A 12,061-nucleotide genomic window follows, 5' to 3' on the forward strand; every position below is an offset into this window, starting at 1 on the left:
TTAAAGCCTAAGACACTCAAACTCCAGCGGGCTCAGCTCTTCAACTGTCTGTCCGGACATCACATCTCACTGGCGGGGAAACTATGGAGCTCGAAAACATGAGAAAACTGAGGGGCAAATGCATGCTGAGGCGGGACATCATAAGAGAGTTTCTGGCAGAATTACTGGGGACATTCGTATTAATAGTAAGTCTTTTGCCTGTCAGAACTTCAGAACTTGTAAACTGAGATTAACAACACAGTTTGATTACAGTAAATGCATCAGAATTATGATTAATATTTCAAGTGCAATGGACTGTTTTGTGTCCATTTTTTGTTTAATAATAAATCAGTCTGTCAACTTATTTCATTCTTGTCGTATAGGGGGTGTTGAGGTTGATATTCTTTCAATTTAAAGAAGCTCTTAACATATAAACCCCATTATTAGTATGGTTATAGCAGCTATATGTGTAAACATAACATTTTAGACTAAATGATTTGCACTAAATGCAAAACCCTTGAGTGTTGTAAACTAGCATTTAGTGTCTTCTTATTTTATGTTTCTTACTGATCCATTCTAATGGCTATTTAATAGGATACGGCTATGGTTTAAGTTGATCTCAGTAACTACTGTAAAAGGATTTGTGTAAAAAGTTCAATTAGAGTAGACAAACACAAATTTTCTCTGGCAGTGGTTTTGTATGTTCGTTTTTAAGCGCCTCATTCAAAACCCTTTCAAAGTTGACAATTTGTGGCAAAAATATTTTTAGCAATTCTGTTTCCCAAAATAAAGTTCCAATAATAATAGGATTATTATTATTGCTATATATTATAAAGGTTTTTTTTTTGTTTTTTTTTTTTACTGAAGTTGAACTATTCTCAGGACAAATGTATTATTCATAAAGTCAGATGCTGTTACAAGCTGTCACGTTTAATAAATGTTATACATTTATTTGTTCGTATTGTACTTTTACATTTTGCAGTTTTGTGAACTGGTGTGTGTTTGCGTTTCATAATTGTTTAACTGTTGAAATTTTGTCATGTCAGGTTTGACAACTTATCTCATATAGACTAACAACATGCCCCATGCAGTATTACTTTAAAGAGAAATACATTTTACTACAAAAATGACTACCTGATGCTTTGATGAGTAATATCATAAATCTTCATTTACTTATAATATAGCCTATATATATATACTGTATATATATTATTTTTTTTATTTTTTTTATTTTTTCTAGATATTGAAATACACAGACTTTTGTGTTCTACTGGTGTTAATTAAGTGAAAAGATTTTGATTAATCATGACAGATTTAGTTGCTTTGGGGTGCCGCCCTGACCATAATGGACTGAGCTTTCAAACATGCTGCTTTACTAATTAGTTTTGAATAAGTGCTCCACAACAAGAGAGTGCTTTTCCTATCTGCATGGCGGTAGCTTTTTCCACTAATTGTCTTCCTAAATTGTCTTCTCTCTGCCCATTTCCTGTTTACAGCTGTTCGGTTGTGGTTCAGTGGCCCAAAAAGTCCTGAGCAGAGGCGCACTTGGAGAAGATCTGACCATCCACTTTGGCTTTACTCTAGGGGTGATGCTGGCTGTGTACATGGCAGGAGGCGTTTCAGGTAACTCGTCACACTGGCGAATGGAGAAGTATAGAAGATAACGTATACACTGCATAAACTTCAATTCACCTTGCAGTCAGTTACCTAAATAGTCTTCTATCAAAAATAATACACAAATTTAATGGAACTTTGCAATTAAATTGTTGAAATTATTCCAATATACATGTTCAGTTGATTGAGAAAAGGCGCTGGGACAGCCGAGTTCAAAGCATCTTTTCATTTCAAAGGTCATATTTAGCTATCCATCAGGGCTGTTTTTCACAGTTGTTTGTGATCTTTGGACATGCTCAACAAACATGCGATGTACTCACCTATTCGCCATATGCAACACTACAATATGTAAAAATGTAATATATACATACTATAACCGATACCACATATACGGTTTATTCTATTAAACCTACTGGTCAAAGGAGTAAAATGGCTCGTGAGGCAGAAAAATCATTTCATGCAGTAATAAGTCTTAGACAGCTGGATCAAATATGCCCCATGCTGAGTATTCCATCTTGACCTTTGACCCAAAGCCAAAGAGAAAGAGAGTGAAGGGTGGATTTGCTTCAGTGCATAACAGACTTGTGCTTCCATACAAATTTTAGGATTAATGAACAATTTAATAGAGGAGGAAAACCTTGTGCTTTTTGTATTTGAGACGCTCGGTTTCTCTGTCATGGGGATGGGGGGGGGGGGGGGGGGGTCCTCAAAAAAATACTGTAGTGATGGACAGGGGGGAGGAGGAGATGATGGCTCAATTACATGTTCTTAAAACTTGCATAAGGCTTAGTGTCAAGCAGAGGCGTGTGTCCGGTTTGATATACCAGATTGGAAACGTATGCCTGGCCTTCATTAAGTGAATTCCTCAAGGATTATGGTGAGGTGAAGCTTTTATTATAATCTGTTACAATAATGCTGAGGATTCCAGGAATTTCTTTTATCATTTCCTTTAAATGAGAAGCAACAACAACAAAACATAAATAAGAGCACATTTACACAATAAGACAAAGTGGAAAAACATTATTGGCAATAATTGACTACACTGATCCACTTAGACTAACCACAATTGCTCTCAGGTGAATAGACTCCAGATAATCTCATTTTCGAATGAGTAGTATCTTAAAGCATGTCCTATGTTCATGTGTTGCGCATTCATATATTGTATGTAGAAGAAACCCAAGAGATCTTGAGATGCAAACCACTCTCTCTCTCTCCAAAACCTTCGGGAGATATATCATTTAGCATCGTTAGCCAACTATGGTCACATGTTCCGTCGTTATCAGCATAGTTCAATGAGTCTGTGTTTCCCGAAACTACGGCTCTTGACCTGCGGTTAGAAGCACAGTTTCTTGTTTGCATGACATGCGGACTTACAGTTTTTCTCAACACTTTGGCACCTTTTTCAAAACAGTTTTAACATTCTCTAAATCAGTGGTTCTCAAACCTGTCCTGGCGTACCCCCAACACTGCACGTTTTCTTTGTCTCCCTAATAAAACACACCTGATTCAACTCATCAGCTCATTCACCCATGTTATAATGAGCTGATGAGTTGAATCAGGTGTGTTTGATTAGGGCGACAAAGAAAACGTGCAGTGTTGGGGGTACGCCAGGACAGGTTTGAGAACCACTGCTCTAAATCATGTTTCATTAACAAAGTTTGGGAGGAGCACGTTCAGATGATCTATCCAATCAACATTTCATCAGCAATTATCATGTCTACATCAGCATGAGAGGAGGCCTATATACAGTATATATACGCAGTCGACTCACCTACGTTCCTCAACAGTTTCTCAGCATCCCTCCACCACCCCGACTCCTCACTCTTGGCTGGGAATACGGGGGGAGTACTCTGGGTTTGGGCCAAATACTTAGCCCGGAGCCCTCTCCTCGGACAGCACGCCAAATACGCATATCATGTACTCTTTTTTGTAAGTGTGAACTTGTGAAACTGTAAGTGCAATTGTCACAACCGTTTGCTGGAACATCACAACTCTGTTGCATGTCTGCAAAATGTAGTAACTCAGCCAAAACATTTAATTCATGCTTCAAAACCTAGTTATTGTGTCAATAAATTGGCCAATGGCACCAAAAAAAAAAACCATTGTCATCGTGTGATGCACACTGGTCAGAATGTTTAGATGTTTTTTTCACTATGGAAATTTAAAAAAATTAATTTGTTTTCCTACTTTATTATTGACACTAACTGCTTTCTATGCTATGCAAAATGTCAGTTTTGTCTGTGTAAATACAGATTCTGAGAGTAGGTAATAATTGACTGGGAAAAATCAATAATGCAGTACACAAAAAGAAAATGAACATTTGTATTTATACAGTACATTTATTTTTGCAGAAATGTGTTACATGTAAACTTAACATTTTCAGTTGCTTGTTCATTTTTAGAACACTCTATTATGTCTCTCTCTAACACATACAAGTGCATATCTTATATATCTTTCTATTGCTCTTCCATGACAAGAATTTTCAGTTTACATGTAAAACTTTTCTACAAAAATTTATTTATACAGTACTAATGTAGCTGCTGCTGTTCAGGGTGTTCCCGCATGTTCAAAAATGGTGGTGATTGTGCTGTCACATATATATATACAGTATATAGTTTCCAAACTTGATTGGATGAGTGATAAGATTGTGATTCCTATTGTATTCCAAATTCAAGTCTGATGTGAACAAGAAACTAATTGTTCAGAGAGCTAAAACGTATTGTTTGAGAAAAAAAAAGTCTCATATGAGAATTGAGCCAAAGCGAAGTCCTTATCTTGAGCAAAATAAGCAAGCTGGCATTCAGTACAATCTCTATCTTTTATTTAGAATATATACAAATGTCATTTACATCTTGTAGTTTGTCAAGAGATTTGAGTTATTTGACATAAAAAGTAGCAATACAACTGTGTTCCAATCTACTCTTAGTGTGTAAGAAGGAGTCTATGATTGATTCTGGAAATAAAGCAACATTTTTGTTTGTTTGTTTGTTTGTTTGTTTGTTTATTTATAAAGCACAATTAAAACAACATAATGTTAACCAATGTGCTGTACAATCACACAGTAAAATTACACAAAGAAACTGTACTTTCTAACAAACAGTGACTAACAACATCTGTTAAGAGCCTCTTGCCAATTAGCCTACTGAACCAAATGCTAATTCATGTAAATGTAATTTCAGGTTTTGTTCAAAATAACCTAACGAAGGAGCCAGTCTAAGATGTAGAGGTAGAGTATTTCAGTGCTTTTCAGAAACAGTCTAGCTAGTTGAATTCTTCATCGTACGTCGCTGTACGGTAAACACAAACCAGCACTATGAACAGTTGAAGTCATCTTAAAAAAACAATTATTACATCAAATAATAGCATTGGATAATAAATATAACAATAATAATAAATTGTCCTTTAATTCATGTTAGCATTTTTAATACATATTAATAAATATTGTTTTTATTGCAATTACACATAGAAGACGACATCAAGGAAAGCTACAAAGAAAAAATGCTATTATTATTAGTAGTATTCATTTGTAATTATTATTAACAACAACAATAATAATTAAAAGGATAATGATGTTGCCTTGAGGAAAGGGTTGTGTTGCAGGTCGGGTTGTGCACAGGAGATATGTTGAGGGGCATAAGACCCTGTGGTTTATCCGTCAGTTGTGGCTTCTAGAATTGTGCAATTGTGCATGTGTTATTTTGGTGATGCTTGCAACTGAATTATCAGGGGTGACAAGTCATGAGCTTCAGATCTGTTCCTCATCATATGCTGCCAGCGGATCTCGCTTCTCACTGTGTACAGTGAGCAATATATAAATCTATATGCATGCAATGTTAAATATAGCCCGAGTTCTGCAGTTTAAAGTGTGCATTTGTGCATGAATAAGTTGGTTTGCCCAGCAGCCCACATGACTGTGAATGTGATAATCTTACACGCTGTGATGATGACTACAGTATTGAACTAATGAGCTTTTCTGGAGCATATGTCCCAGGGTGAAGTCAGGTGTAGGCACTGGCCCATCATTATTAAGCCTTTAACTCACTCTACGTGACGTACATAATGGAAATATATTTCTGTAATGTAATAATTCTTGTGAATGAAAAAAGTTTAATTCTGGTATTTAACAAAAAATGATTTACGTATTACTGTGTAACATGTAATGTTGCTTTTTAGATTCTGCTCTCTTCAATGTGATGATGAAGTTCGAAAGACCCAAACAACAATATTGGATTTCTGCTTAATGAATATAATGGGACAACACTGAAATCAAGAAAAATGAACAAACCAGACAAGGTCCTGATTCGCTGCGTTTTTACATTAAATCAGCTACCAATCGATTGAGAAATCAGTTCAAGCTCACGTGGGTCAGGAAAGGCCAGTGTTTTCCATTCTGTTTTGCTGGCATGAGAGCTGAAGCGGTGTGTACGGTGGGGTCACAGACAGTTCTACAGGCCTGAGCGCTCTTATGTCAAAGCAGAGTTACTCCTAAGCCCTGCTGTGATGTCAGAACACTCAACCAGATTATGTCAGACCCAATTCCCATTGATTTCCTCGACTAGTTTTTGTAGACAGTGTTTATGAGGAACTCTCTGGATTAAGAGGGGGGGAAGTGAGAGCATATACCTAGCAGTGAGAGAAATCAAATAACTGTGAGTTTGAAATGAATGACGCAGTGTATCCCTTTGATTGTATTAGACAATAATCTTTACCACAAAAAACTCAGCATGCTTTTATACAAACCTCAATCAATACAAAATTACCATAAAATAGTGGACCACTAAAACCAATACAAATAATTAGCTGTCATCAAAGATTTGCAGTCTCTCAATTATTGCATCTTATTGCAGGTGGACATGTGAACCCAGCTGTTTCTCTGGCTATGGTTGTCGTGGGGAAACTCCCAATAAAGAAATTTCCTGTCTATGTGGCAGCTCAATTTCTTGGTGCCTTTGCCGGGTCTTGTGCTGTGTATGGTCTGTACTATGGTAAGTTTTCAGTGCACTTCTGTTATTGACTCCTCTTCTATGGCAGTCTGCTAAAGTATACTTACATACATCCATATATTAGACACACACAACTCAAACTAAATGGTCTGGCTTGTTTTGACCTTTGATAGATTTAGATTAGACATTAGACATACGATTTAACATTTGAGAGTAGGCTACACTTACTCTGAATAGTCGTCAAATTACTTCCTATTAATTCATTTCTAAAATATTATAGTTGAAAAGCTGTTAGATGTTGAAATATATCCTTTGCAGCAACTCATTTGCATTTTTCAGCATAAAATACCTTAAAAAAATTCTCTTGTCCATAGGTGCCTTTGCCAATTTCTCTGATGGACATCTGCGTGTTACTGGTCAAAATGCCACAGCAGGTATCTTTGCTTCATATCCACATGAAGATCTCTCATTGTTAAATGGATTTGTTGATCAGGTGAGTGTAACACAGTAATTCATTATTCAAAATATCAAATGATCTCACTGGTTATTATACAGTCAAATGGTGTTAAAATGGTGTAACCTCGAGCCAAACACCCCCCCAGAAGCCTTTTTTCCCCTTGGTCGAACATTATTAAAGTTAGAGCTTATTTAGAGATATCAGCCGAATGGCTTAGTGCAGGCGCTAATGGATCCAAGGTTGTGTCTCGTAAATAAATTGCCCCACTAATAATGCCCAGAATGATACCAAACTTCTACAGTAGTACAAATAGGTTCTGTACTCATAAAATGAGGCATTGTTAAGTTTGTAAGTACATCAGGAGTTTATTTAAATAACACTTGCCTAATGCTCATGCTACCGCTAACCCGGACATCGAGGTCACTTCCGTGATTTGGGAAAAGCACGTAAAAGTCCTGGCAGAAAGCGATGCATTAGGATGTAGTGTAACGATGCCCAGTTCCAGGAATGCACTAATATTTTGTTGGTAGTACCAGTTTGCAACAATTATTAGTTAACACTAAGTTGTCAACACTTCGGAAAAAATATTAATTAGTCGTTACACTACATCCTTATGCATCGCTTTCGGCCAGGACTTTTACGGGATTTTCCCAAATAACGGAAGTGACCTCGACGTCCGGGTTAGCGGTAGCATTCTGGGCATTATTAGTGGGGTAATTTACGAGATACAACCTTGGATCCATTAGCGCCTGCACTAAGCCATTCGGCTGATATCTCTAAATAAGCTCTAACTTTAATAATGTTCGACCAAGGGAAAAAATGCTTCTTGGGGGGTGTTTGGCTCGATGTCATGGTGCAAAGGACCCTAGGTTGATTTTACTCCGAACCATCCCTTTAAAAGGAAAGAACAGTAAATATAAATCATAAGCATAGAAATAACTGGTGGAGAACTTTTTACCAAAAAAACTAACCCTGAATGAAACTCACAATGTGAACTTATTTCCTTTTAGTTACTTTTTTTATTTTTTCCTTTGAGATAAAACAGGCAAGAATGTTTTGCTAATCATTAGTCTCTGTTTACACAGGTGATTGGCACAGCTGCCCTGGTCCTCTGTATTTTAGCCATAGTAGATAAGAAAAATATCGGAGCACCTAAAGGGATGGAGCCTCTGGTTATTGGTCTGAGCATCCTGGCTATCGGAGTGTCCATGGCGCTGAACTGCGGCTATCCGATCAACCCTGCCAGAGACTTGGGACCACGGCTTTTCACTGCTGTAGCAGGATGGGGCTTAGAAGTGTTCAGGTACAGAAAACCTTTGCTGCATCAACATATTCTTTTTGTTATTGTTTGGTTGGATTTTCCACTTCTTCCCTTATGTATTATTAATAATACATATAATAGGGAAATTTGTATATGGGTGTGGACTAAAACACAATACACCTAGAAGTGTTACCTTGTGACACAAGATTCAGCGTGTGAGAAACAGAGGCACACCTCCCACCAGGGTACCTTTAGAAACTCCAAATAGACTTTAAGTGCAAAGGCCTATCACCATTCTTCTGACAGAGCAAATGAATTTTTTAATGCACTTGTGTATCTCCTGCATATTGAAGCAATTTTAAAAATGTACGTGAGGCAGTCTCCTTGCATAAATATTCTGAGTGGCACAACCAAAGACAGGATGTATTTTATTCCTCTAACTTTTCCTATTAAAGGGGAAAAAAATTATCGTCTTTCACTATAACTCTGCTTTTAGTAATCGTAGTTATGTAGGTCATTGTCACAGAGAGAGAGAGTTTCTGTTGCTGCTCTTCATCAGCAATAAGAGGCTGATTTTATGCACAGGATTGAGTAAAGAATGAGGAAATGTATAAAATAATTGTCTAACATATGCAATAGAGGTGGATAAACAGAAGTGAAAAGTCTCCAAAACACTATAGCCCTTAACTCATTCATGCAAATCTCTTGAAATTTACTGATTAGTCTGATTGGTCATTCAGCTGTCAAATATTTCTGTATATTTTGTTATTCAGCCCTTTACAACTACAAGCACAGGGTGACGTCCACGGAGAGCTAATCACATATCAGTTGACTACGTGAGGAAGTGCTTGATCTGTCTGCTTAATTTGTCTTCCAACTCAAAGACAGATTACGGGTAACCTGAGTGCAAAAGGCTCTGGTGTGTACATTTTTAAACACTATATTGTACACTATATTGCTTCCGTCCAGCAAAGTGTCTGTATGCAGTGGCTATGCATTTGTTTACAGTTACCTTCGCCAACTTGTTTGTAGAGCAGGTTGAAGGACACAGAGCATTTGTTTTCTCAGTAGCCTATAAAAGGATCAAGGGATTGAGGGAGGGAAAGAGTGCTGCAGACAGGGAGCATTGGAGTGACACACTAAGCACAGATTACTATGAATGCATTAGTGTCTGTGCAGCAAGACTAGACACCAAAACAGTGTTGACATCATCCTTCAGTCTGACCACAGAACAACACTTCAGATACACCAGTAATGTACAGGGCCAGGCACATTCCTAATCAAGTCTACTTTAACCTTAATTACAGTTGTAATTTACAACTGATGTAGAATTCAAATGGAATGAAATTCAAAGAAATGCATACGTCCCAAATAATGTTTTATCCCATTAATATTTTAAACATTAGAAGATATGAATCACCAATATGCAAAATGACACCTATATAAATTATATACAGTGGCCACAAAAAGTATTTGGACAATTTGTGCAATATTTGGTTACTTAAATCATTTATGTCTGAATGTTATTGCATTAAATGCAAAATATCAAACCATGTGTGTGTTCAGTGCTGGAAATGGCTGGTGGTGGGTTCCAGTGGCCGGGCCGATGGTGGGAGGTGTGGTTGGGGCAGGGATCTACTTCCTAATGATTGAGCTGCACCATCCTGAACCTGAGAAGAACCTTGAAGATGACAACAGCGTCAAAGACAAATATGAATTAAACACCGTCAACTGAACAGAGAGGGAAAGTATGGTATCTTTTCCTTCACCATAGACATCAAGCAAGAAACTCTCTTTTCTTCTCTGTCTTTTCCTCAAGATCTCTTTTCTGAGTCTTTTGCCAAAGCACACTCATTAAACCAAGCAGCTATGAAAGACAGCAAGTGTTAATTCTAGTTATTTTCATGTTTTTCACAGAAGTAGAACTATAGAGAATGTTCAAAGAGCACCATCAACATGGAGCAAATAGAAACAATCAGGTATTTTGTGGAAAGCATCCGCAGTTTCTTCACCATCAACAAGTGTCACACCACTGCCAGTAAAAGATTGCAGGTTCATTGCATTTAGAGATAATCATGATTTCCAACTGGTTTCTCAGCAGCTTGTACAGACTCAGCGAGAGAGTTGAACTACTCAAGGATTGTTGTATCCATAATGTCCTTCATTCCTTTGTCCAATCCTACAACTATTTGTCTTCTTCTTAACTTTCACAGAGATCTTACAACCCTATAACAGCAGATACATGTTTTTTTCTCTCACTAAAACGAAGGAAGAGGGTACTTTACTGTCCACTCTGTTTACTCAAAGATGAAAAGTCCGGACGAATCAGTACGACATATGAACTAACTGCATGCATAACTGCTGATAAGGTAACATGCATGAGGTAACAGGATAAATGTCGCAATGCATGCTAAAAAAGCGATGAACTATTAAATATAAGCTTAAGAAGAAATAAATGTGTATTTATGCTACAGTGTGTTAAATGTAGAAGAAAATCATTTTTAGAAGAAAGGAGCAGTATTGTGTATAATACCACATTCAGACATGTTCACATTTCAGGCATACAAAAGCTTAATGTGAAATTTTTAATGCATCAGTCAGAGCTTTAGTAGGTAGCTAATGTTTATGGGAAAAAAAAAATGTTTAATATGTTTTTTCTCTTTTTAAAAATGAACTTAGTAATTTATTTCTTGGCACTTGAATTAATAGCAGTTGTTTGTACAATTCAAAGACATCATATTATATTTTTTTGTCTTTTATTGTGTTATTTCAATTTCAGTTTCAGATTATTATTTTTTTACTTTTTACTCTGTCATAAATGAAAAATTTGGAGAATAATTACCACATTGAAAATGTTAAAGACATGTACTGTCATTCTGCTAATGTAGACCTGACATAAAATAAACATACTGTTATACATAACTCATGTCTGTTTTCCTGTGAATGAGGATTTAGACTACAGCAACCATTATATTCCTAGATACAATGTGTCTGTATTCTACAGTATTGCGTCACAGTCTGTTTAGTCCTTCCCTAAGATAGACACATCTAAACTAATTTACCTTCTTAGATAATGATAATGGCCTTTGCAAATATGCACAAATGTTACAATTGTGAATTAAATTGCTTAGAGAAACATTTTTTCTAAAAAAATTTTTTTTTAAGTTGATTATAATTTAGAAAATCATCAACAACATCATTATGGTTGGGAAGACTATTGGCATTTTACTGTAATGTGCACCAGTCTTGACTGATTTCCTGACTTAGTCAGGAAAAGCAAGGGTACTAGGTGAACGATGACCTCTGTCCAGTTTACTCAAATGCCCTCAGATTCTATAACAGTGAATAACAGCATCTTCATAAAACTAAAACATTAGCTACATTGTGCTTGTCAGTGAGCAATAAGTTCTGAAAGTTTGTTGGAGGATAGATAGATAGATAGATAGATAGATAGATAGATAGATAGATAGATAGATAGATAGATAGATAGATAGATAGATAGATAGATAGATAGATAGATAGATAGATAGATAATGTCAACTAACTCTCATTAGAGTAGGCCTATTAGTAGACTATTATAGGCTGGGTAACAGTACAAAAAGTTGACATGTCCTTGCAACGTTACTTATAGTCAGGAGAATGTTAAACTGACAAAAGTACAAATTACCATGTAGTGAGTTAAATTATCACTGGACATCCCTCTTTTCTGAATGATGTCATGGTATTTGAGTAGTCATGTTATCAGCAATGGGTACACTTTTTCACCAATCGTGGCTTCTTGTGTAACAACATGCAGCCAATCAGGCT

General features: G+C 36.5%; 1 protein-coding gene across 1 annotated transcript; it reads left to right on the forward strand.

The window, feature by feature from the left end:
• Window positions 1–11,176, forward strand: aqp9b (aquaporin 9b). Its single transcript, XM_084405706.1, has 7 exons — window positions 1–185; window positions 1,476–1,602; window positions 6,441–6,578; window positions 6,911–7,029; window positions 8,079–8,296; window positions 9,821–10,002; window positions 10,172–11,176. Exons 1-6 carry the CDS (start codon window positions 84–86, stop codon window positions 9,987–9,989), a joined length of 873 nt encoding a protein of 290 aa, XP_084261832.1. The 5' UTR covers window positions 1–83; the 3' UTR covers window positions 9,990–10,002; window positions 10,172–11,176.
• Window positions 11,177–12,061: the final 885 nt, after the last annotated feature.

Source organism: Rutilus rutilus (genome assembly GCF_951802725.1).
Source record: "Rutilus rutilus genome assembly, chromosome: 3".
Classification (NCBI taxonomy): Eukaryota; Metazoa; Chordata; class Actinopteri; order Cypriniformes; family Leuciscidae; genus Rutilus; species Rutilus rutilus.